At 38.0% G+C, this 27248-nt stretch overlaps 1 protein-coding gene across 2 annotated transcripts; it reads left to right on the top strand.

The window, feature by feature from the left end:
- The first annotated feature begins 753 nt into the window (after positions 1-753).
- usp7 (ubiquitin specific peptidase 7 (herpes virus-associated)) lies at positions 754-27193 on the top strand. Of its 2 annotated transcripts, none has more exons than XM_082146637.1 (31): positions 754-1210; positions 4366-4470; positions 4607-4805; positions 5042-5180; positions 5281-5369; positions 5446-5554; positions 6953-7083; positions 8510-8564; positions 8692-8772; positions 8862-8952; positions 9199-9281; positions 9833-9942; positions 10313-10490; positions 13405-13549; positions 13747-13877; positions 14095-14229; positions 16831-16932; positions 17043-17148; positions 17282-17374; positions 17489-17556; positions 18305-18405; positions 18495-18648; positions 18738-18805; positions 18906-19014; positions 19123-19200; positions 19335-19435; positions 21320-21419; positions 21588-21707; positions 21813-21884; positions 24873-24963; positions 25721-27193. In XM_082146637.1, the coding sequence occupies exons 1-31, from the start codon at positions 1126-1128 to the stop codon at positions 25825-25827; spliced, it is 3336 nt and encodes a 1111-aa protein (XP_082002763.1). In that variant the 5' UTR covers positions 754-1125; the 3' UTR covers positions 25828-27193. The 2 variants fall into 2 exon arrangements, with proteins under 2 accessions (XP_082002763.1, XP_082002762.1); XM_082146636.1 differs by having other exon boundaries at positions 980-1210; positions 10313-10469.
- The last annotated feature ends 55 nt before the right edge of the window (positions 27194-27248 follow it).

Here is a 27248-nt window from a genome sequence, read left to right as displayed (position 1 = left end):
ATTATAAAGTTGTGGGATATGTTCGTCCCACGTCTCAAGAATCAATGAGGCAAAATATTTTGCTAAACCTTTTTTTTTTTTTTTTGTCAAAAATGGACCTACACATTTCCGTAATTTTATACAACCCATATAACTGCATACCCTATAGGGATCCTGCTGTCAGTAAAGTAAAATGTGAATAACAAAAAAAATATATAGAAAAGTTTCAATAAAGTCTAGCGTGAGGCAGCATTTGTGTTTATGTCGCTCGCGGTGTGCGCCACTGTTTAGATCTCCATGCGGATGTGACATTTCAGAGAGGAGCGCGACCGCCATTTTGAGTTTTACCTCAAACTGAACACCATAAACCACGGGAGCGGGTGAGAGAGGCTCTGGCCGTGACCGGGCAAAATTATCTTTTCTCGTTTGAATAGCCGTTTGGGATGCATCTTCAGTGTACAATTGAGCGTTAGGTGTTCAGGTTAGTTTCACTAATAACGGCGAGGCGAAACGCAGTCATTTTAGTGAGTTTAAACTTCTAAATTAGTGCGATTTCACATTAGAGTCTGGTTTGAATGGATAGGTTTTTTCTTCGTTCCCCCCCAGAAGAGGGACAATCGGAGGAGCACACGGACTGGAAATATTGCAGGGAAAGTTGTATTTAAAATAATCTTGCGGAGGCGCATGAGTTGCGCTGTTTCTTGTTTTATCACTTTTGCTAGCTTCAGCTGGGCTATCTGTGTTTTCCCCGGCTGCAGGTTGTTGTGAGTTGCATTCGCCCCGCACTTCTACGGGGGAAAGCCGGGGTTTCATTCATCGGGCCTTCGTGAAGCAGAAGCCCGAGGCCTCCGACTATCCTTACCGTTAGCATCCCTTCACCCGGGCGCCGAGATTGGGCGAATAGCGAGCAAATACGTCCGCGTTTCTCTGCCTGCTCCCCCACCGGCCTCCCTTCCTCCATCCCCGGCGCTGACAGCAGACAAGGCCGAGGTCGTCTTAGTGCAGGCCCAGCCGCAAAGGCTCGACCTGTTTATCCCACCTCCGCGTCCTCCGACTCCCCACCAGCCTCTGCCCGCGGAACCGCCATCAGACCGGCCCGACGGAGACAAAGAGCCCAAGCATCGTCCCATTCTCAAAGCCGCCAACATGAACCACCATCACACGCAGCAGCAGCAGCAGCAGAAAGCCGGCGAGCAGCAACTCAGCGAGCCCGAGGACATGGAGATGGAGGGTACGTCAAGGCCTTAAGCAAAAACAAAAAGCTGGCAGCCTTTAGTTTAATATCATAGCCAATATTTCCACATTAAGCCCATATTTAACGAGTTAACTGTTTATTAGCAAGCCACTCTGTCGCATGTTTTGACCCCAATAGCTTGTTAGCCAGCAGCTAACGTTAACCGTTAACGTTAAGTTACCTCGCTGCATGAGGATAGCCAGTCAGCAAAAAGTCCATCGTTTTTTATTTACCTCATCATCTGAGTTATATTGCACTGCTACGTCGTTATTATAAACCCCATTACGGTTGGGTTTTAAATAGCAGTAACGTTAATGTGACCGTTACGCGAGGTGGATTTTGTTCTATTAGCGTCTGGCTATGTGCTGCCTGCATTAACGTGGCGCAGCCCATCTTTAAGCCTTTCTATCTAACAAACTGTGTCAGATTTTCATCTGATTATGTAAGGAGCCCCTCGGCTACACCTGTAGATCCTGTGGGGAACTTTTTTTTTAAAGCATTATGGGGTTAATGCTCACAGATGAGCTAGTGAGTTAACGTTAGATGGGCAAAACCGTATTCGCATGCAGAATGGATAAACGTAAGTCAATAACGTATTGTTTTTGTGCTGTAAATTGTCATTTGAAGGACGGAGAAGCGTTTGTTGTTGATGCGATCTGACAAGAGCATTAAACAGGGCATTCGCCCACTCACGTTAACTAGTTCACCATTTAATCGGGCGGTTTAGTGCCCTTTCAGAACATATGTTTGTTTAGACATTTCTGAAACCAGTTCAATGAATGGCTTTCACCCATAGTCAGCAAATCCTCATGTTCAGTGCTAGTGGACTCAAATAAACAGCATCACCGGATGATTGCTGGACAACAGCACCATTTTGAACTATAATTCGCTCCTGAACTACATAGAAGATGACGAGCTTTCTGTGCGATATCTAACTTAATCGGTTAAGTTGCATTCTGCTGTTACAGTGTCTTATTAATGTTACTGTTGTTGTTGTTGTTATTATTGGCTTTGGATGTGAGCCGCATATGAAGTTGTGCAGCTCGATTAGGGGGAGTGGATGGCAGTTTTATTTCAAGATGGTGGACTGTATTTTGCACAGATCAGACAAACGACAGGCCTGCTTGCGTATGTGTTTGTTTATATCTGGGTGACTGCGCGGCCCGTGGCACATGATGGCTCACCAAAGGATCCGCGATCCAAGTAATTTATTTGCTCATTAGATGGTGTCGGATGACACCGTTTGTCCGGAATATGTACTCTGTTTGCGGAGGGGAAACGTTAGCAGCTCTGCTAAATGTGTATGGAGGGGGAGGGGGTAAACGAAAGGATCGACTCAGAAACAAGTCGTTAATGTAACGTCTTTTTCCTCAGCGATACCCTTATTATTGAGAATATGGGGGGGTGTACCTATGCAGTAAGCTTTACATTTATATTTGATGCGTTTTCGACATCGTAATGACTGTGCGTCAAGGCCAGCGCGTGGGGATGCACCGACAGCGCGCGGGGATTTTCTGCTTCTTCATTGTATAACGAGTCATGCTGTGGGACCGCTCGCCATTTTTAATGATTACGGCTTGCTTGTCTGTTTTTGGCTCGTGCCCACTCGCGATCGCGGTTATAACGCTTAAAAGGCCCTAGAACATTGATGTGATTTCTTCCTCTGTATTTCAGACGCTAAATTTTGCGCTGCGTTTCATCAAAGTTCTGCAGTGCACGTGTGGGGGCGTTTCTGTTCCGATGCTGCTGTCCAGAGACCCGCACTGAGACCTCTCAACACATGAACATATCACACCACACGAAGGCCTAAGAATGCGCAAATTAAACGCAAGTTGCCATTATGTAGCATGCAGGTTGGCCTTTTTTTAGTCTCACTCATTCGGGCCTCGTTAAACAACAAAACGTCGTGAAGAGAACCTGTTTGTTTAGTCTTGCAGCATGCAAGAGCATCTTGGTGCATTTAATGCAGCTTTCATGCGTTATCAGAATTTTTTTAAGTCGTAATTACAAGTTTGTTGCATTCAAGTTGTCAGCAAAATAGGAACAGTGGAGGACGCCGTGGTTAATTTGTGTAGTATTTTTGGGAAATCTCAAAACCAAACTAGCTTATTGAATATATTTAGTAAATATTCAATGGATTTCATACATTGACAACCATAAACATTCATGTATTGTACATTCATCATGCTGCCTAGTCAGCTTGCTAACGACTCTGTAATTTCGGTCAAATAAATGCTGTCTCAAAATTTGCATCAAATGGTTATTTAACTATGTAGATGTTGTGGGGGGGAAACAAATAAAACTCACTATAGCAATAGTTCTCTCCTCCGCCATGTTTGAAGTTTATGGCCTGCCCAACTCGGGGAAAAAAATAGGGTATCAAAATGATCTCTCAGTTCTTGTAAATGACTTGAGAGGCCATTCATGTCTAATTTCTGATAGCATGTGAAGGCAGCACAAGTCCTCCTAGGAAGTCAATTTTACATTGTCAGGTGTGCTCAAATCACTTTGATCTAACACAAACAAAAATACAGCAAGTGTTTCATTGGGTGTGTTTGCTTAGTTTTAATTCAATTTAAGAATGTAAGTAATTATTATACAATACTGTTGTATTTTCGTTTTAACAAATCAATAAACACTACAGCCATTGTATCCAACTCAAAAACTCAGATCTCCCACTTGTAATTACAACATTGTGGTGGCGTTCCTATGCTTTCAACTTGTAAATATGATCTTACCAACATGACTTGAATGCACCATCTATACACGTCTTATTGACTACCTTAAAATGTTACAAATACAATTTCAATCATTTAAAAAGATGCTTCCAGCAGTGTTTTAGAGTCTTCAGTGGTTACAGATGCAAATTTAGCTTTGTCACTGGCAGTTCTCAGTGGTTTTTAATTTTGGCTTTGCATGCTTAAAAAAAATAAAAAATAGAACAGGATATATTAAGTAGTTTGTTGTATTGAGCTAGCTACACATGCTAAATTCTTTGTAATCAATGTTTTGGGTGCATTTGTACCTATTGCACAGTGGATCTGAGCAGCACCATAGTAAGAGTGAGCTTGCAATAAATCTTATGGGCCTGGTGCTTTTTACGTTAGCATTACATTTGACAAGGGATTTTCCGTTTTGACTTTTTCTTTCAGCTGGGGACCCAGATGATCCTCCAAGAATTCCACAAAATCCAGTCATCAATGGGAACGTGGCTATGGCTGACGGACACAACAACACAGAGGAGGACATGGAGGATGGTAAGGAACATAATGAAGCTCAGCACCATGCATGATAACACTTTTTATTTTTTAAATATGATTGTTTTAAATATCTCAAGTTATGAATGGAAGTAAATCTGCAGCTCTAACTATTTATTACAACACGTCATAACAGACACAAGCTGGCGCTCTGAAGCAACTTTCCGCTTTGTGGTGGAGCGCTTTAGCAGGCTGAGTGAGTCTGTGCTCAGCCCACCCTGCTTCGTGAGAAATCTGCCCTGGAAGATCATGGTGATGCCCCGGTTTTACCCAGACAGACCTCACCAGAAGAGCGTTGGATTCTTCCTTCAGTGCAATGCTGAGTCTGACTCTACGTAAGCAATCACCGCCATTACACAGAACAATGGACAATGAATAAGTCTATTAATTCAAGGACATCAGTGAGATCTCTATACTAGAAAATCTAAAGTTAATATATTTAGCCTTTTAAAAAAGAAAAATTTGTAGTTTTCTTTATTTATTTGGGAATAGTTCTCCCTCACTTTAATCAACTTATTTTAGTTTTTTTAAGCGAGCCTAATTTAATTAACCGATTCCTCCTCGTATGTAGGTCCTGGTCATGCCATGCTCAAGCCATGCTCAAAATAATCAACTACAAAGATGATGAGAAATCCTTCAGCCGCCGCATTAGTCACCTGTTCTTCCACAAGGAAAATGACTGGGGCTTTTCCAACTTCATGTCATGGAGTGTAAGTAAACAGTTTTTTTTTTATTACCGTCTCTGCTGAGCTGGTGTTGTCAGGGGAGCAGAGCTAAATAGCTGATGTTAAAGTGATGTTTTGATTTCAGGATGTGACTGATCCTGAGCGGGGCTTTGTGGAGGATGATAAGGTCACTTTTGAGGTCTACGTTCAAGCCGATGCACCTCACGGTGTGGCGTAAGTCATTTCTCGTGACGTTTTCGATGTTGACAAGCTTTTACGACGATAGCTGATGTCACTGTTTTACTTACAGCTGGGATTCAAAGAAACACACTGGTTACGTGGGGTTGAAGAATCAAGGAGCCACATGTTACATGAACAGCTTACTTCAGACTCTCTTCTTCACAAACCAGCTTCGGCGGGTGAGACATCTTTTATTATCACAGTCAGAAGGTTTTGTTAATCTGTTTTTGTTTAGTTTTTTTGCAATATTCTTACAGAATGCAGTATGTATCACATAATTAGATGTTTGCTTGGGATGTGCATGAGTTAAATGACTATTAAAAACAGTATTCCTACTTTGCAAATAGATTTCCCATTGCCTGCTATAAGCTCCAGTGGAATACAGCCTACTTTCCTACTGCATCCCTCACCTAACCAACATTATGTTGAGGTGATGAGAGATGATGCAGTCTGCTTTCAGGTGCAGCCAAGTGTGGCCATATTTTGAGTCTTATTGGTAATGTTTGGTTCTTATTAGAGTCATTCATCTCACCGGATGGGGATTCACTTTATATTGGAAAGAAAATGTGAAGCAATAAGAGAAAATATTGCTTATCAGAGCCAGTATCAGTGGGTCCCTTTGCTGGCAGAGGACTTTTTTAATTAAAAAAAATTTTTTTTTTTATTAACAACAAGCCCTGTTATTAATAGGCACAAATTTCACAATTTTTTTCTGAATAAGATCATGTAAATTGATAAAGCGTGGTCAATTTTATACACTACCATTCAGAAGTTTGGGTTCGGTAAGATAAAAAAAAAAAATAATTCCACAGAATTGTGAATTGGTCTGGTGACCAATGTACACCACATTGGTCCCTGTAGTGGGGACCAGGGGCATGCCCCCCTGGAAGATAATTTTGAACATTTAAATTTAAAAGCCCAGATCTGGCAAAATTAAGTTACTAGATGAATGAAGAAATTTGTTCTCTTGTTGTTCAGCAACTTCTCGCAGCGACCGCAACTTCTCATTTGCGTCTTCTGGCTCTTGAATGTTTAAATTGGCTTAAATTAGTTTAGTTTAAACACAGATAGCAATGTGTGCTGTTCAGGTCTCGCCAGTGCTCGCGGGCTATCAACACCCGGGTGATGACTATCTATGAGAATCTAGTTGAACGCCTGCTGTGCCCCATTGACTCGCTGCATGCTTATTTGGACAGAACTAGCTCCTTTCACTCGGCAGAGCAGTTATTCGTCTGCTGCGGGAGTATTACGAGACGTTATATTTCCTGTTCATATATATATTCACATTTTCCGGGCATTATATTTTCGGTTAATTTTGAGACCGTGGCAGGACAAATTATCGCCACAGTCTAGTTAATGTATGGGAAACACTGCTTCACATTTATGTGGCGGTTGTCTATTTTTCAAATTGATTATGTGAGTTCTGGGTCAGTGGAAGAGTTGTTTTATTTTTATTTTTTACTTTTTTTGTTGTTGATGTTTTAAATAGCATATTGTTTATTTAAATGTTTTCAAAAGTAAAGCACAGGTTGATGCTGTGCATATGTCAGAGAACCTGCTTTTTATTTGCTTTTTAGGCTGTTTATATGATGCCCACTGAGGGAGATGATTCCTCTAAAAGCGTTCCCCTCGCCCTGCAGAGGGTGTTCTATGAGCTCCAGCACAGCGATAAGCCTGTTGGGACAAAGAAGCTGACTAAGTCTTTTGGGTAAGTTTTGTTTTGAATGTCCAAGTTTACAAGCACTGTGAATCAGACACTGACACATGACACGTCTGCCTATTGACATTAAGCAAGATGTGAAGTGTGGGTTTCATGTTGTTCCTTGTCATTCTCCTTGAATATGTTTTATACTCTGTTGTTGGTCTTCGTAATAATTTTTGTAAATAAATTTATTTATTTTTACTGTTAAGTGAACATATTATTTTAACTGTTAAGTGAACATATTTTAGTTTCCTGTAAAATTCTACAAACTACATGACTTTTTCTTTTCTTTTTTTAAGTAGAAAAGGTACAATTGTCGGCAGATCTTAGACTTAAAGGGTAGGTTGCAACAATAAAGGATTAAATTAAGCAAAGTTTAGAGCTAATCAAGGATTTGTTGATCTGAGTTTTATTTTAAATCAAGTTGTTGCACCACTTCATATTGAACACAGATTACCAAATCAGGGATTAGAATTCTAACCTGTGATTTAAAAACCTCCATTTATGATTAATTTTCTCTGCTATGATGTAATTGTAATTAAATGGCAACAATGTTAATTTCCATTTTGTTCTTTGACCACCAGAAACTCTGAAATAAGCAGCTCTTGTTGATAAAGAAAATAAACTTGTAAAATGTCAGCTTTATAAACTGCTGCGTAGAGAGACCGTTACTGCTCAAGCAGGCAATGAAAATATTAAACAACTGAGATAAGAAAAAAATAACTGGGATGATTGACCATCTCCGCTCTTGACAGCGCCAACCTGACCGTTTGAACGCTGCCATGAGAAGTGCGGCAGCGATCACTTGTGCTCACCTCATCATCACCGCTGCTAAATATATTCCTCTTCTTTTCTTGAAAAGAAGCAGAGATGAGTGATGGATCTGTATCCCAGATTTTATAGCAGGCGTAAGCTTACTGGCCGCCACGACCATCACACTCCGCCGGCTCAATGCACTTTAATTTATTTGTATTTGTTATAAACACCTGTTTCTGTCTTTGTTCAATCAGCCACATATTGCAATTGTAGTTGCACTTTATTTTATTTAAACCTCCTCACCTGTAAATTTAAAGTTACTCCCTAATTGAGATTTAAATCTGAGTTTAAATTTATGGAGCAACAGGATTAAAGTTAATCTATTTTAAATATAAATTAAATACAGGATCAAAATGGTGTAAATGTAATCCTGCTTATTTTTAAACAAGGTTTAAAGTTTGGTGCAACAGAATTATTTGATAAACCTTGATTTAATCTAGATTTTAAACTTAATCCTTATTGGTGCAACCCACCCCATGTGACTTAAATGTTTTTGGTTAGCAATACCATTGTAGAAGTAGAAAAGCTCTATTCATAGTCGGGTGTACTTTTATGTGAATCACCCTTTTTTTCCCCCATACGTTTGTTTATATTTAAAAATGGTCCATTTCCTCAGATGGGAGACTCTAGACAGTTTCATGCAGCACGATGTACAGGAATTGTGCAGAGTGGTGAGTTGCCCTATCTCCATGGATCCTGTAGAATCCTTCTCTTTTAACTTTAACTTGTTGATCAAATGAAGGATAAGTCATGTCAGATTGAATGAGCATGACTGTTTTGTGATTGTGCCAATTATAGTTGTTGGACAATGTAGAGAACAAGATGAAAGGAACATGTGTGGAGGGTACTATCCCAAAGCTCTTCCGAGGGAAGATGGTGGTAAGTCACCCGGACTCTCTCTGTGGTTTTGCTCTACATCTGATTCATTGATTCAACCTTACCACATTTGGGTGTTTTCTCCATTTCAGTCCTACATCCAGTGTAAGCATGTGGACTATCGGTCAGAAAGAATAGAGGATTACTATGACATCCAGCTCAGCATAAAAGGAAAGAAAAACAGTAAGTGTGGCTTTCTCTGATATTCCGTCTTTGCTTTTCTGTTCCAGGACGGCCATTCTTGTTATGTGGTCTGTAAATGCATGAATTTTCTGACATCTTGCAACTGAGTTCCATGATGGATATTTGATCTGACAAAATTGGCTAATTCAGCTAAGCCGTTTCAAGAAAAATATTGTTGTAGGACTGCTCACAGTCTGAGATTTAGAGGTAGAGGTGTGTTACTAATGCATCTTTTCTGCCCTGCAGTCTTTGAGTCATTCAAGGATTATGTGGCTGTGGAACAGCTGGATGGGGATAACAAATATGATGCAGGGGAGCATGGTCTACAGGTGAGGGGTTTGCATACTTCATCACCCATCCAAGCTAACCAAACCTAAAAGTGCAGTCACATTTACCTTTGTTCGGTAAAATGCAGTCTTCTATTTTCTTTGAATATGCGAAGCTTCCGATTAATTTTGCTGCTATAGGTAAATAACTAGGAAAAATAACAGTGCAGATATGGTAACTATTTGTGCTACAAACCAGTGTTTAAATATGATGCATACCAGTTTGCAGCATAATGGATTTTTGTACAGCTGAAATAACTGGAAATAGATGACGCAAATGTCATATTGGATTCAAGTATCTTAAACTTTTAACCTGCCAATTCACAGCGTTTACCAATATAAAGCTGCTTGGTTTTAAAGTAAGCTGTGCTTCAGGCATCACTACACCATTTACAATGGACAATGCACCTAATTTTTCTGTTAAATTTAGCTGAAGTTTTGGTGACGTGACTGCCTTGACTCTCTAATAGTATACAGCTTGTTGTGGATGATACTGGTTTTAATGTTTGCACTTATTCAACTGGAGTGCTGTTTGTGGTTCATTTGTCTTCTAGGAGGCAGAGAAGGGTGTAAAGTTCCTGACCTTCCCTCCTATCCTGCACCTACAGCTCATGAGGTTCATGTACGACCCTCAGACTGACCAAAATATTAAGATAAACGACAGGTAACAACTTTTTTTTGTTTTGTAGATGTAATGTTCTGTGCTTTAGATCTGCCGTTTTGACATTAAACGTGTCATAATGAATGAAGAGTTTGTGACAGAACAAGTGAAACTGATACTCATTAAACTTCTGAAATTATTTCTATGATGTAATGATGAATTTAGCATCAGGATAGAATAAATGCTTGTCCTGTGGAGAGGGAGATTACACTTAAAATATCCTTGTAAGAGTGACTCATCTAAATGTTGTTGAGCACTAACTTGGATATGGACTGGAGGGTGCACTTTAAGATGGTCTGGCATAAGCTCTTGTTCACTCTCTCTGAGATGGTGCTAGAGAAATGGAGGCTGAGCTTGATGTTTTGCCTTGCAGGTTTGAATTCCCAGAGCAGTTACCTCTGGATGAGTTTCTGCAGAAGCCAGACGTGAAAGACCCAGCCAACTACATTCTCCACGCCGTGTTGGTGCACAGCGGAGACAACCACGGGGGCCACTACGTCGTCTACCTTAATCCTAAAGGAGACGGCAAAGTGAGTGTCACCGCACCAATAGTGAGAACCTTTAATTTCAGGGGTCCCTATCTTTTCTTATGGTGGTTAATGGGTGGGCTTTTTGGGTGGCTTGTGGTTGCATGAAATGTTTTGTTAATTTTAGTAAAGTAAGACTTGAAGCATTGGAGGGCTCCAGACTGAGACTGAATTTTGCTCCAAATAGTCTTTGTTAGTTTTCACACTATTGTTGCTTATTGATAAATTACCGTTAAAAAGTTTGGGGACAATAAGTTTGTTTTTTGCTTGGTATTAATACCCATTTAAGCAAGAATACGTTAAATTGACCAAAAGTGACAAACGCTTTCACATTGTTAGTCAATTTGTTGCATTTGGGTCTGTTTTGACACTAAAAAGGTACATAAACATTTCTAAAATTGTCCGTTTTTAGTATGAAAATGAACACGTTGAATGTGTTAAGACTGTCAAAATACACATTTCTTTAAAAACAATGTACGAGATATAGCCATTCAAATTAAATTTCCACCTTTTGTGTTCAGGTCCGTTGTAACTCGTCAACTGTGGCTTTACACATGAAATTATGCATAATGTTTTTTGTTTATCTATTAGTTGGATTTGTCTCAAATTACTTTACTGTGAATAGGCCCAGAGGGTTAATTCATGCAATTTGTAATAATTTATACAATATTATTGTTTTGACAATTATTACACCTAACAAAAATGAACCAAATCAGGCACTGGCACAACCAAAACTTTGAGGCAGCAGTGTCACAGTTTTCATTAGGGGTAGTAATCACAGGGTACCTTACTTTACACGATACATGGCTCACAATACCGATAATATCACGATAAAGCAATTTTGTGATAATCTTTATATTGATAGACAATCCTACAATGATACATCACGACATCTGTCGAACTATGAAAACAAAATGCCTTTTGAAAAGGTTAAGTGCAGGTTTTCTCCCTATATTCATTTCCAAACTGTTTTTCACACAAAATGTTTTTCAGTTTAATTAAATAAAAAAATGTATGCTTATACATTTTAAAAGCTTAAACTTTTCTTTGTTTGTAAACTGACACATTTAACTGCTTATCGACTTTTAAATAAACCTGGATACGTTACTAAATTTACCAACCTCTTTTATTTAAACCTGGGAACATCTCAGTGTTTACCAGCTTCCTTAAAATAAACCTGGGAATAGTGTTGTCAAAGGTACAGACTTTGGTATTTAAAAAATGTGACGATACAAGAATTCCCCCTAGCATTATTAGAGGATTCTTAAACGGCTCTGACGGATCTGCTGATAGACGCCTGCTTTCAAACGCTCCTGTGTGTATCTAAGCGCTCTGTGAAGAGTGTCAAAGATGTCTAGACAACCTGTTTGTCCCATCAATGGTATAAAAACCGAAGTGCGTCCAGACTTGGGACTTAAACGTGGCTGGGGCGTCTATTATTTTACTTGCACTTCTGTTAAAAACCTCCTTTTTCCTATGCTAGTTAACTTATGTTCATGTTTCCCTCATTCATGTGTTGAGCGCTACCTCAAGGAGCCATGAAGTAGCGATTCTGGAAGCAGGAAAATCTATTTAGTGCCTTATTTTATTAATTAAAATATATATGTATTTGGCGCCAGCGTATAGATTTTCGTATCACACGGAGAAGGACAATGATATGTCGCCTAGGGCTGTGTCGGTGAACTTGACAAACGCACCACCGCGGTTGTAATGCGCCACCGCAGCGGCTGATTAGCTCCGGCTGTGGTCCGCCAAAATCTTTTTTTGTATGTTGTTTTACATGAATATTATGACAGAAGTGAAGCACAAAGCTTTGTTTACAAAATAAATAATAGGATAGCAATTAAATGTTACATCGCAGCCATGGAAACATTTGGATTTGTGATTAATGAAGAGAGTTGTGCGTGAGCCCATAAATTTAAGCTTTGTATTCTGTTTTGCGATCCGGTCACCTGATTATCAGCGAATTTAACAATATTCCATTAGTTATTATTCCACTGGACATGGAACCTCTTGTTTCTTTTCCCAAATCTTCACTCACATCTCACCCATTTTCGCAGGGGACTATAAACGTGTCTTCCTTTGGTTTGCTTTTAAGTAGTCCTATTATATTTGCATTCTTTACTGTGGTAAAGTAGAAAAATGCTGTAAGAAAGCCTACCTTTTTACTTGCACGTCAGATTCTTTTTAATACCGTTTATGCTTGTTATTATACTTGGTAAGGCACGTCAAGTTTATTTATAAAGTGCGTTTTACATTTTTAGTGATAAAACAAAAAAAATAGTTTAGCTTTCTCTGGCAGCGCAAAATCAAACATAGCTTAAATGTCTTGCCTCTGTGGAAGATAAAATTCGCTCTTCAGACCTTTTACAAGAAGTAGAAAACATGAAGATATATATTTAAAAAAAAAGGAGATGTTCTTGCTGCTCGTGTCCCACATCCCTGATCCCTCTCAAAGCGCAGAGCGGTAGGCTTAGGCTATATCACACGTCTTTGTGTGGAAATAATAATGTTTTTTAAATATTGAACTATTATATTATATTATTTAAGTTAATATTATTTACTTCAGTACTTTACAGGCTTTAGTGTGATGTTTCAGTGACGGAAGTGCTCAAATAAACACGCATGTCTGTTACTAAATTGATGTTTGAGCCTCCGTTTTTTATTATTATTATTATTATAATATTATTTGATTATATAAATAAAAACTGCCACCGTCACAGCCCTAACGCCCTATTGATATTTTACCCCTGTTTTCATAGTCTGGAGCCCTGCATTGTGTTTGTTTGTTTTAGCTGTAGTGTTTAATCTGGTAGCAAACATTGTTTTGACTTTGGCATTTTGTTTGATTTTCTCTTGTTTGGACTGGTTTATTCAATTAATTTCCACATGCCTTCATCATTTTATTTCCAGACGTAATGTTTGTTTGTTCTTGCAGTGGTGTAAATTTGACGACGATGTCGTTTCACGGTGCACTAAAGAAGAGGCCATCGAACACAATTACGGTGGTCACGATGATGACTTGTCAGTGCGTCACTGCACTAACGCTTACATGTTGGTGTACATCAGAGAGTCTAAGCTCAGTGAGTGCCATGAATATAATTAAGCCTGCTGTGAGGTTAATTTATGATGTTATCATTTTAGCACACGGTAATGTGGACCTGTAGACGCTGACAGCAATCCAGCTCTTATGAGAACCACCCTGTCTTTGGTTGTGGATCTTAGGGCATGTGCTTGTCCTCTGTCCATCTGTGCTTATAAGTGCTGTTGTCATGTCCAGGTGAGGTCCTGCAGCCGGTCACAGACAATGATATCCCCCAGCAGCTGGTGGAGAGGCTGCAGGAGGAGAAGAGGGTGGAAGCCCAGAAGAGAAAAGAGAGACAGGAGGCTCACCTTTACATGCAAGTACAGGTATGGAGCCACATTATGTCCAACCAAACCAATTATTCTTGGGAATGCAAATGTTCCTTCTAAATGGAAGACTTATTTGTCCACTTGGTGTGCCGGATAAAATGGTCACTTCAGGTCATGTTGGCATAGGCCTTATGTTTAGATCTTTAGAGTTGGATTTGTAAAATAATTCCAAGCTACTTTGTGTTTGTTTAAACCATCCTCTGTGTTCCTGTAGATGGTGACAGAAGATCAGTTCTGTGGACATCAGGGCAATGACATGTATGATGAGGAGAAAGTAAAATACACAGTGTTCAAGGTTCTGAAAAGCTCCACTCTGGCTGAGTTTGTCCAGAACCTTTCACAGACCATGGTGAGCCTTCACTTGACACAAGTTCCTTGGATAACATCTTTCTCTTTTCATATCCTTACAATGTTAGAAAAGGAATTTAGTAAAAATAAAATTAAAATAAAACACTTAAAAAAATCAAGGAAACATGCCTTCAGATTGAGTTTGCTCAAGCAACTTTTTTTAATCATCCTACGTGGTTTTACCAATCTTAATTTATTCATTCACAATGCAAAATGTCTTGCCAAAATTTCAGCCAATAAATACTTAAGAACTTTGATTAGCCCAAAGCAGACTTAATAGGGATGCACCATTACCGCTTTTTCCAGAACGAGTCTGATACCAATATTATTATTCTTTTTTGTGTGTAAATCAAATTAGTGTGCTTAGCAAATAGATATTTCCTTCAGTTATTTTCATGCCTAATTGTGCCTGTTAAAATGTATTATAGAGCTACTGTTACATTCACTGATCATATTATTGCTCTATCACTATTTTATCTTTAATTTAATTGTGAATACTTAGAGCTGCTCCAGCAGGGCTCAACCAGTCAAGTGCAGTGAGTGATTGTCTTTTGTTGTTAGATTGACATTGAGGACAAAGACAGCAGTAGGCTTATTTTGCTGCTGTTACGTTAAGAGCTGCACATATCCAACATACTGTTACACACACATTTTCTTTTCAACGGTAACCGTCTAAAGGTGATGATACACAGGGCAACTTTGAGCAATGTTGCAAGGCAATGTTTACAGGCAATGCCCTGTGTATCATCACCTTTAGTTTCACAAGAATACGTGCCTACATTTTGCTATATTGTCTGAATTTGTCCATGAAAGAGAACTCTATTTAATAGGTTATTCGTGCTGTCTGAGAGGCAACTTTTTGGTCACGCACACAGAAAACCTCTTGAAAACTTCATGTGATTTCCATACCGCCTTCCTGTAATGTAGGGAACCACTTGTTATGCATAAATCATGCAACAGTTCATGTTTTTACTTGCACATACATTTTAGTTTTATATTCCGCATGTGTGGTAAATCAGTCAGCAATAGAAGTATGCGCTCTCTCTTTACCGTCAGTTAACATAAGTAATATGTGCCTTGTACCTTTTGCTATTGCCATATCCGACCGAACTGCAAACTTCCCAGCGATGAGTCTGTGTCGCTGCTATTTAGGTGTAAATATTTCATTAGTTTAACATTCTATTAATTCGATTACAATTACTTCATAGACATCCTTACCTGATATATCCATTCTGCTCTCTGTTTGCTCTGTTGTTGGTGTTTCTTTGTCACAAGCACTGTACTGTACACACGCTGCGTGGTATCGGTTGTTGGTATCAGAGCATTTTAATGAGTACCAGTACATAAGCACAGAATTGGGCCTGATACTGGTATCGGTGCTTCCCTTCTTATTACGTCAGTGCGTTCTGACCATGTAGGTGCTCATACCGGTTCTCTTCATTCTTTGTTCACACAGCGTCATACTGGTAATGTTACAACTTCTCTATACTGGTAATTTGCCAGAACAGATTTACCTGTATTTTTTAAAAGGTTTTGTTCGCACATGACCCCTTAACGGTAATTTAACAGTAAAGACTGTATAGCTGTTTTTCCACCGTCGGGCCGGGCCAAACCGTTCCGTTCCGTGCCGATCCGGGCCAGCCTGTACGGATATGGTTTCATTTTCCACTGTGGAGCTGATAACAGCCGCTCTTTGGAATGTAATATAAATGCATCAGTCTTTGCCTAGGTAACGCAAGGGTTTACTGATGATATATGATATAAATAGCGAACGCGTTATAGAGGATAATCAGATATTTATTTGTGTTTACATCTTTTAAATAGCGTGCTTAGCCATCTGCAGAGAAACTGGTAGCCAGGCAAGTAGCCAATCCCAAGTGGCGACATCAATACATGTATTCTACCAGCACTGTTACTGTTAGCCAACCGTTATGAAACGTTCAGTTTGTAATCGTGCCGTAACAGGCTTAAAGGGATAGTTCACCCAAAAATGAAAATTCTGTCATCATTTACTCACCCTCAAGTTGTTTCAAACCTGTATGAATTTCTTTTTTCTGCTGAACACAAGATATTTTTAAAAATGTCGGTAACCAAACAGTTGATGGACCCCATTGACTTCCATAGTAGGAAAAAAAAAATACTATGGAAGTCAATGGGGTCCATCAACTGTTTGGTTACTGGAACCGTTCCTTATCGTTCTTAGAACCGTTCGGCCTGATGGTGGAAAATCGGCTTATGTGTGAAAGGGACATTCATACATAGACCTCAACCCTGAATGCTGAAACCTGATTCGTGGTGACAATCAACAGACAGTGTAAAAATGAGGATCACCACTTAACATCACCACACAGCAAATAACTGATGACAGTCAGCAAACAGCAAAAATATAATCCTGCTACAGTAACCACATAATTAATGCTGCAATGCATTCTGGGAGCTTGCAAATCCTTAAAATCAGCAACATTAATTTTGAAATGAAACTGCATTAGGCTAGTTAGGACAATTTCTCATTTTGTTGGTATTCACTTAATGCCTGAGGTTAGTTGTAGTTCTTTTCTGGTTTGTCCATGGAGATGGTCTCAATGAATTTCAATTCCTCCAGGGTTTCCCGCAGGACCAGATGAGACTGTGGCCAATGCAGGCCAGAAGCAACGGCACTAAACGGCCGGCCATGTTGGATTATGAAGCAGATTGCAACAAGTCTGTAAGTCTGTGCACTCATATTTTTAAATATCCGTACTTTTTATAGCATTCTTATTTCATATTTTGCTCTTAATGCGAGAATAAAGCTGTGTATGTCAATGTCACAAACAGATGATCGACTTGAGCGATAACGAGAACCCATGGACAATATTTCTAGAAACTGTAGATCCAGAAATGGCCTCCAGTGGCGCAACGTTACCCAAGTTCGACAAAGACCGTGAGTTTACTCAGAACATTAATATTTTAGTCTGTAAATGTTTCACATTTCATTTTATTTGTATGCAGAGCAAAAGGCCTACAAAAATCTTTCAGTTCTGATTAACCTTTTAACCTTTGGTTTTGATTTTCAGATGATGTAATGTTGTTCTTGAAGATGTATGATCCAAAAACCAGAAGCTTAAATTATTGTGGACATATCTACACGCCTATATCCTGTAAAATACGTGAGTAATAAAAGCTACATATAAAAGGATTGTTCTCATGAAGTTTAAAAGATCTAATTAAACAGAAGTCAATCCTTTATTACGTTTAATCCATTCTAACCCTGACCCAAACAGGAGACTTGCTGCCCGTTATGTGTGAAAGAGCAGGGTTTCAGCAGGGAACTAGCCTTATCCTCTATGAGGTAAGAGTGTTGGTTTGAATAATCTTATCAATTTGTGTTTTTTTTTTTTATATAGGAAATAGTTAGTAGAAAAGCATTAGTAATCAGTAATTGGTATGGTTGAAAACATATATATTTGTATGCTACAATTTAATTTAGGAACATTATACTAGAGCAGCATGAAAATATATAGTTTGTATTTACTGTTCAAAAGTTTATGGTCAGTAATTCTTTCTTTTTTTTTTCTTCTTTTTTCTTTTTTTTTTTACATGAGAATAAGAGGTTATAATTAATATAAAAATAATAAGGATGCATTAAATAAAACTTTGTTCATCAAAGAAGCCTGAATTTTTTTCACAAGGTTTCACAAAAATATTAAGCAGCACAACTGTTTTGAACATTGATCATAATAAATATTTCCTGATCACCAAATTGGCATATTGGAATAATTTCTGAAGTATCATGTGATACTGAAGACTGAAAGGCTGCTGAAAGTTCAGTTGTGCCATCAGGAATTTTGTCAGGAATAAATTACTTTTTAAAATGTATAAAAAGTATTAGATTTTAAATTGTAATACTTTACAGTTTTGCTGCTTTTAATGTATTTTTGATCAAATAAATGCTGCCTTGGAAGAGAGTATGAGGCTCTAAACTTTTGAGCTGTGGTGTATTTCATGCATTTTAATGGTTAGTATAAATGCATTCTGCATAACTAGAAATTGGCTTCAAATAGGGACCTATAGTTAAAACATGATTCATTCTGTTACAGGAAGTTAAACCGAATTTAACAGAGCGAATACAAGACTATGATGTCTCCCTGGACAAGGCTCTGGATGAGCTGATGGATGGAGACATAATTGTGTTCCAGAAGTAAGAATGCGTCATCTTAATTCTTAGGTCATTTTGCACAGGTTTACATGGCCTTAAAATCGATTGTTCTTTTGACGTTTCCCCACCAGGGATGATCCTGAAAATGAAACCAGTGAGCTGCCTACTGCAAAAGACTACTTCAGAGACTTGTACCACCGTGTGGATGTCATCTTCTGTGACAAGACCATTCACAATGACCCAGGCTTTGTTGTGACACTGTCAAACCGAATGAACTACTTCCAGGTTGGTATGGATAGATGGATGGAAGGAAAGAAAAAGAAAGAAAGAAATGCAAGCAACATCTGAAAATTGTCATCCTGGTTCATTTTCAGGTGGCAAAGACTGTTGCGCAGAGGTTAAATACTGACCCCATGCTCCTACAGTTCTTCAAGTCACAGGGGTATGTCTTCTAATTTTTAGTTTAATGGGACTTCTTCACCCCCCACTCCCCCACCCCATTTGCATCCATGCACCTGAATTTTTATTCTCCTTCCTCTCAGGTACAGAGATGGTCCAGGCAACCCACTCAGGCACAACTATGAAGGCACTCTCAGAGACCTGCTGCAGTTCTTCAAGCCCCGGCAGCCTAAGAAGCTCTACTACCAGCAGGTGAGAGAGAGGCCTTATCTTCCACTTGGCACTCCTCTAAGGGAATATGAGATCTGCTAAGCCGTTACGTTCGGGGCATCTGATTTATTCATGGTTTTCCTCCCACAGCTCAAGATGAAGATCACAGACTTTGAGAACAGGAGGAGTTTCAAAGCCATATGGCTCAACAGTATGTTTCGAGAGGAGGTAAGAACGTGCTGCAATAATTCTACATTGAATATACCATTATGCCAGTTAACCCTACTTATTTACATAATGTACGTTTCCAGCATGTTTAGCACACTTATCAGTGTTAATATTTTATCCCCCTTTTGCATTAGGAGATCACACTGTACCCTGACAAGCATGGCTGTGTTCGGGACCTTCTGGAGGAATGTAAAAAGGCAGTGGAGCTCTCAGACAAAGGCTCAGAGAAACTGAGGTCTGTTTATTCTCATTTCAGTGAAAATTGAAAGGAATCCTGTTTCCATTATTCAGGGCTGTTCTAATTTTCTCAATTTTAAGTTTTTTTTTTATGAACAATATCAATTCTTAAATCCCATGAATTGATCTTTTAGTCTATGGTGTTTTCAGTTGATGAATAAACAAAACAATGTAGCATCTCCCCTCTAATAAATTGCAATAAGCTTTGAGCTTTTTTACTTTTGATATGAAACAAAGTCTGAGCTTTTAAATTCTGCCCATTTTATTATGAAATTCAAAAAATAAACACCGTTTTGGCACTCTTTAATGTGGCGACAGATGGCTGTGGTACCTCAGTTCAAGCGAAGCGGCAGCACGAAGCACCAAGAACCGATCATCTCTTCCGTTTACTACCAGTTACAGCATGAAATAAACATGAATGAACATCAGAAGATATGTTGAAAGATACAGTACAACTTACAGAAATCCATATCAAAATGCATTGAGACATACCTTATAAACATTAACATTGCATTTTAAAAACACACACAGAAAGATAGATATTGGGTAGGATTAAGAGATGTAGAATATGGTCATGCAGAACAAGTCATTAATATATGCTTTATAAGTACTAATAAACAGCCAATAGCCTAGCAATATGCACGCTAAAAAGAAACTAGTTAATAATGAAAATTGGACCATAAACTAAAGTGTTAGTTTAAAGTATAAGTGTATGTTAATTATAAAGGCCCAACCCTCCTATACTTAATTTTCTGCATAATTTTCCATAAACATGTACAAAAAGGTGCCGTGAGGCATCTGCATAAAAACCAAGGAGCGCATTACAGAAAGATCCTAACTTTAGAATCCTATCTTATCTGTTACCATGTAACCATGGCAATTTTCAGTTAGGAGCTCATTTAGGACAAAAGCTATTACAAAATGACATTTCTCAAGTGCATAATGTTATCTCAGCTACGGATAGGAAAAGTAGTATTACAGAAGCATCCTAACTCCACAAAAAACCTTAAAACTGTTTTAACTTTAGGATAACCCCAATGGTGTCCTAACTTCAAAATTATTTAAAAGCCAACTGTAAAAATCACATAATAGCCCTGTCTGAGAATGGCGTCACATGTATTAATGCTACAAGATGAAGAACAGTGATGTTTGATGGTGGAGACTTTGTGAACACCCAAATGATGTGCTGCACTTAGACGACAAAACTCTGACAAATAATTACAGACTCCTATAGAATAAAAGGATAAGGCTTTGTCTTTTCTACCAAGCTTATCAAACGTAACTTAATGAAAAGCACCACTTATTTTGTTTCTCCATTCTCCAGTTTTTCTGTTTTACTTAACAGCAGCTCTTTGCGTGTTGTTGGTTGCTTGGTAACAGACCTGAGAGTTGATTACCGAACTCAATGGAGGGGTTTAAGATTTCCTAACTATAGATAAGATTACATTTTGTAAGATGTATAGAATAGGAATCCTAAATCAACTTAAGATTTACTTCTGTAATTTAACTCTTGATATGGAAATCATTTGTTAAAGACTTCTGATCAATTTAATGAAAAATCCCACTGACCCCAAACTGTTCAATAGTAATGTGCAAGTATAAAGGGATACATAAGAATTTCCAAGCGTTACATTTTCTTGCTATAGATATAAGCATAGAGACATTTGATGTTTCATGCAATGTTAATGCACCTTGCGTGTTTTGAAATTGATGAGCCTTATAGATCTCTTGAACGTGAATGCATTACAAACTGACGGTCCTGAGGAAAATCAGCCAGTTGTCTTTAATCACTCAGTGATGCTGCTCTACAAGTCACTCTGTTCATAATTCTGACTCCTTTCACTTTCCACTACTGATATCATTCTCTCTTTTGCTCTTATAGGCTGTTAGAAATTGTCAGCTACAAAATTATTGGGGTTCACCAGGAAGATGAATTGCTAGAATGTTTATCTCCAGCAGCCAGTCGAACATTCAGAATAGAGGTAAGGATGAGCTGATACTCATCAGCCCTCAAATCCCATCATTCACTGATATGCACAACAAAGAATCTATTCCCTAGTAAAGCCTCTTAAAATTATTTGGAATCTGAGAGTTGCCACTTAATTGTGGATGCTGTTCCCTTGAAACAAGTTTAATGTCTTTCGTGGCAGGAAATCCCTCTCGACCAGGTTGAGCTGGACAAGGAGAATGAAATGCTGATTCCAGTTGCACATTTCCACAAGGAAGTCTTCGGGACATTCGGAATTCCGTTTTTGCTCAAGATCCGTCAGGTGTGTTAGCTGAGTGTTCACTGAGTGCATGTGTTGGTGGATTGTGGTCATTTGTTCGGTTTGCATGTGTCGTGTCCTTTTTAATGCGTGCATTTATTGTGGCAGGGGGAACCCTTCAGAGAAGTGATGAAGAGAATTCAGAGCATGCTTGACATTCAGGAGAAAGAGTTTGAGAAGGTAAGAGCAGCAAATGTTAATGTGCAAAAAAAATTTCCAGCTTTGAAAATTCACTGATACAAATGCAAACTTAAGCAGGGTGTCTACAGATATAAACAAGTTAAATTTAAGACTTTTTAAGACCTTTTTAATGCCACTTTGAATTAAATTTAAGACCAAACCTGTGATGGAAATACACATTATATTACATGCGTATATGTAATATTTAACCTAAGTAATTGAAATAATTTAATATTCACTCAGGGCCTGAATTTCATTTTGGAAAATGAGGGGGGAGTTTAGACTTTTTTTTTTATTACATGTATCTGGCCTAAATGTATGCTCACTCATTGCATTTTTACAATGGGGTAATTTTGGTCTTAAGAATTTACACAACACAAGGAAGCTTGATTTCAATCTTTGAATTAAATTGAAAAAAGTAGCACAAATAAATACAATAGAATAAAGATACCAATAAATAGAAATAAAGAGAAGTTTTTGCTTAAGTCTAACACTAGTATTCAGAAATACAGAGACTGAATAAAGTAATCAAATGTAAAATAACACTAGGTAGTATTTTAGTCCTGACTAAATTAAATACATAGGCTATTAATCCTGATTCCTTAAAATGAAAGCTATGTTTTGTTGTTTTGACAACCAAATGAATGACAGACACATATGGCTGCTGTCCCTTTAAGAGCTAGTGCACGGATCCTGTGTTCATTATACGGCCACGTGCGATTAAAGCTTATTTATGACATAACCGACTGTGTTTAGAGGATACTCACCCAGACCGAAATTGACATCATTTTCGCATGTTTTTGACTGTTAAAGCGATCAAATCCACGAAAAATAACTTTTGTTACCCGCGAGCTGTTTGTGAGGCGGCTTTACTCTATGTATGTGTGAAAAAAAACCATCTCTCAGACACAAGTACTGAATAGTTTCAAATCGCGTGAATGTTTAAACTGGTAAAACTTTAAAAGACGTGCAAATGGTAAACTTTAGTTACTCATGATGCAATGCTGGCCCGATTATGCAAGTGACAATTCCGTCTATCCCGAAACCCGAGAGTGTATTATTGCCGCCTGGAGCTCTTAACGAGCTGATAGAAGACCGAAATTCGAGCCCTGCACTACTTGTTTATTGAACTAAAATCAATGTAACATTTGCAATCGTGAGAATATTCAGCAAAATAGCTCCCGTCATGTTATGTTACTTAACTATATCACATGTTATAAATAAAAAAACTCAACATTTTGAATTTTTACCTCAGTATGTTTCTTCTGGGAGTTTTTTTTTTATGTTTGCCGTTATGCTCATTTGTCATAAAATCTATCACAGAGACAAGCAGCGTGAGCCTCAACAGCGTTACCAGAAAAAGCCTACATTATCATTATCAATAGCTGTTTATGTAATAAAATCGGAATCATTCTCGCGATTCGATGCTTCACTGGTTATTTGACGGATATTAGGTCCGTCAGACTGGAGAAATTTTAGCGGTAACGTGACCAGAAATATTTAAGACCTATCGAATCTGAATTTAAGACTTTTTAAGGACCCGCGGCCACCCTGTTAAGGTCACTAGTGACCACCCACGGTATGTAATAGAGCAATTATATTTTCCTGTGCAACAATATTGAATCTCTACGTGATGAGAATGTCAATCATAATACTACCTTGGACATGACATGGTTTAATGATTTCCTGCAAAGCAAGTGCACAATCATATTCGCATCGTTTAATGGTGGATCTGATGACAATGCTCTCAGCTAACAATTTGATTTTTAATGATTTTTTTTTTTTTTTTTTGAGTAATGTAAGGCTATGCGATTCATAAGTTGCATAGGATACACGCACATGATTTCAACTTTTGCAAGTTGTATCCGTTTCATAAATGATTGTTGTTTTTAAACTAGTGGTGGGAATCTTTAGGCACTTAACGATCCAATTCAAAACCATTCTTGGTCTACTTTTTTATTTTCTTATTAGTTCGTTTATCAACTTTACATCTTACATTTATTTGTCTTTTTTAATTTAATTACATAATTATGTAACTATAAGTAGCTACGTTTTACATGACATACAATTGATTTAATTTTTAACTTTTAAGATCTTTTAAATGTAGTTTCAGAACATGCAAGCAGAGTAAATAATAGAGGAACAAAGAAACATTACTAGCATTAAACAGTGTGTTCCGTATCTAAGAGTGGTTTCAGTATCTGAACATTTTCCAGCCAAGAACAGTGAGTGATTTATTCTCTTTCTCAGCTTTGCTGCTGCTGAACTATTACTGATGCCAACGGATCTAATGTCACATTCACACTAATGTACAGCTCTATTTGGACACATCAGATGTTTGTCCTGACTGTCTAATCCCTTAAGGCATAACTGACTGTTTACATTAATTTTGCATCATAAATGCATTTTGAGATCCAACCACTTACACGGAGTTGCACAGCTGCTTCCCTATTTTAAATAAATTGTTGTACACGATAAAATGGCTATAAATTAAAATATTGTTACTTTTTTACTTTTTTTTTACTTTTTTTTTTTTATAGTGACTCAAATTATTTGATGGAAGTATTACAGTGCTATGACTATTTTTGTGCCTGAATCAATGAGGTCAAAATCTAGTGTAATACATAATTTTATTTTGTAATTATTAAAATATCAGGGCAGTTTAGAGATCTTAAATGTGCCTTCTGGTTTGCTGAAGACCTGAATATGTAATAATGATTGAAACATTTAAGGTTTAAATGATGGTCAATTAAATTGTATTTATTTCCATTTTCTGACAGTTAAATGACACTGAAATATTGGCTAAATTTAAAGGACTTAAAATAAATAGTTTAGACAAAGTGCCTTGTAGACGATGTAGAAAGAAGAAAGAAGTAAATGAACCATGGTCACTATTTAGCAGATCACAGTCCTGATTCAGACCGTTAGGTTTCACCCAGACCCACCAGTCATTATAAAATAAATGAATATGGTTTTATTTTATTTTAGTTCAAGTTTGCAATAGTCATGATGGGCCGGCATCAGTATATCAACGAGGAAGACTACGAGGTGAATCTGAAAGACTTTGAGCCACAGCCAGGTATGTCACTCTTTTTTCCTCAAATCAATATACATGTGCCATGGATAAATAAAATGGATTAGCCTTCGCCTGGACAATAATAAAATGATTTTAACTAGATAAGAATACAAGAAAAACAAAAGTGCTAGTTATTAATAATGCATCAATATTTTTGAAAAGAAACAGCTAAAATGAATATTACCGTTTCAAATAACAGCACTGCCTTTTGAGCTGCGTGCGTTGAAGCAATAGATGATTACCGATAAACTGACGTGCTTTATTACTTCATTAACTTTACAAACGCATCCTATATGGGATAAATCACAGATACACACAACATAAACGTATATTACAAATTACAATTGCACAGAACGAAAGGTTTTGAATAACTTGACTGGGATAGTCATGAAGGTGTAACTGTTATCAATGCTCTTAAACACATCTGCACAAAGAATTCACATTATTTTCTAGTCATGTTCTCATTATTTTATGTAGCATGTATGACAGACTTGCGCTGCACATGTTGCACTTAACTGTATTTTCCTTCGCAAAGTGATTCCAATCATATTTCAAGCATTTCAAAACCATCAGTGTGAACAGTGCTTATCTGAAATGACTCAGCTGACGGAAGTAATCCATAATTTATCGGCTTTAATGTATTTGCCAAAATTTCTTATCAGGCCAGTAACGATAACATTGAACACATGTCGGCCGGTACCGATATGGGGGCCGATATATCGTGCATTCCTAAACCTTGTCATATTCTGTACTTCATCAGGGAACATGTCACACCCGAGGCCTTGGTTAGGGCTCGACCACTTCAACAAAGCTCCAAAGAGAGGTCGCTACACGTACCTGGAAAAAGCGATCAAGATTCACAACTGACAAGCCCCCACTCTAACCAACGATACTAAAGACTTTAACCAAACCTCTTGTGTGCACCACTTTTAACACCTGCTGTCTGGGTACACAGGCACCATGTATGAAGTCTTCAGCGAATGGAGTGACTGCTGATGCTCCTGTTTTTTCTTTTGAGGCTGTTCAATTTGGCTTCTCTAACTATTGACTGCCTATTTGTCTGGAAGAATGAATTGGATTTTAACAAGAAAGGGGGAACCGTATGTCCTAGAATTTTGTTTTGATTTTTATTTTTCGTTGTTTTTGTTTGTTTTTCTTTTTTTTAAGTTCGTTTTTAAAAGAATTGTTACGGCAAGAAAGCTGCTGCATTGTGAGGTGGAGGCGATGGAAAGAGGAGTTATGTCATTTGCAGAAGATGAAAAGGATACCTCCATCCTTCAACAAAAAAAAAAATCACCGCAAATGGCTGATGCTTTTGCTAGTTGCCCTGACATGGTTGTCTCATTTTCTGGTTCCTTAGTGCAACTAGTCAATTTTCATGTTTACACAATTCTTCTTTCTCACTTAGTTTGGTTGGAGAAATTCAGTTTGTCGTCTTTGGAAATCCTGTATAATAAAGTAAAGAGCCACAGCATCTGTTTTAAAATAAATAAAAATGAAATAAATTGTCTGTACTTCATCTTGCACGTTGGCACTTAATAATCCCAAGGTTTTACATTTTTCAGCACTGTTAAATGTAATCTTTGGTTGGAGTTTGATTTGCATATCCCTTTGGGTTTCTCCCTCTCTCTTTTTTTCCCCCCTTCTCCCCATAAGGTTTTTTCCCCCCTTCTTTAGCTCCTCTGTCACTGGCTGTGGGATTATTCTGATGGGGAGGGAGGGGTCGCTTGCTGACGGCTCCAGATTCGTTGTACTGTTGTTGGCACGAGGCTGCAGACGCATAATAGACTGGTTTGGGACATAGAGAAACCAGCATTAATGAACCAATACAAACTTTTTTTTTTCTTTAAGCACAGAAGGAATGCTCCCTAGTGCATAGTTGGCTTTGTAAAAACAATTAAAATTGTATATTTAAAGAATGAACATGTAAAATTAAAAACACAGATTTGTTGGGTACAGATCAATTCAGATGTTCATATTCATTGTGTGTAGTTTTATTTTGGATCCTGACAGTTTCATTTTGTTTTGTTTTTTTCCCCTAACTAATTGCAACAGTTTGTCTCGTTTAAGTGCAGTACAAAGATGACCTGCAGATCACATCTTTTTTGATTTTTTTTTTTCTTCTTTTTCTCCAGTCTAATTCCTCCGTGTAGCAGCAGTGTACGACAACTCTTCCTGTATATTGCCTTTTTGCTGGAAAATGTATGTTGAATAAAATTTTCTATAAAAGCTACAGCCATGGTCCGTGGAGAATTGACTCGAGATGGTGTTTAGATTGTAATGCTGTG

Source organism: Leuciscus leuciscus, assembly GCF_965113295.1.
Source record: "Leuciscus leuciscus genome assembly, chromosome: 1".
NCBI classification, from domain to species: domain Eukaryota; kingdom Metazoa; phylum Chordata; class Actinopteri; order Cypriniformes; family Leuciscidae; genus Leuciscus; species Leuciscus leuciscus.
This window is presented reverse-complemented; position numbering and strand designations above follow the sequence as displayed.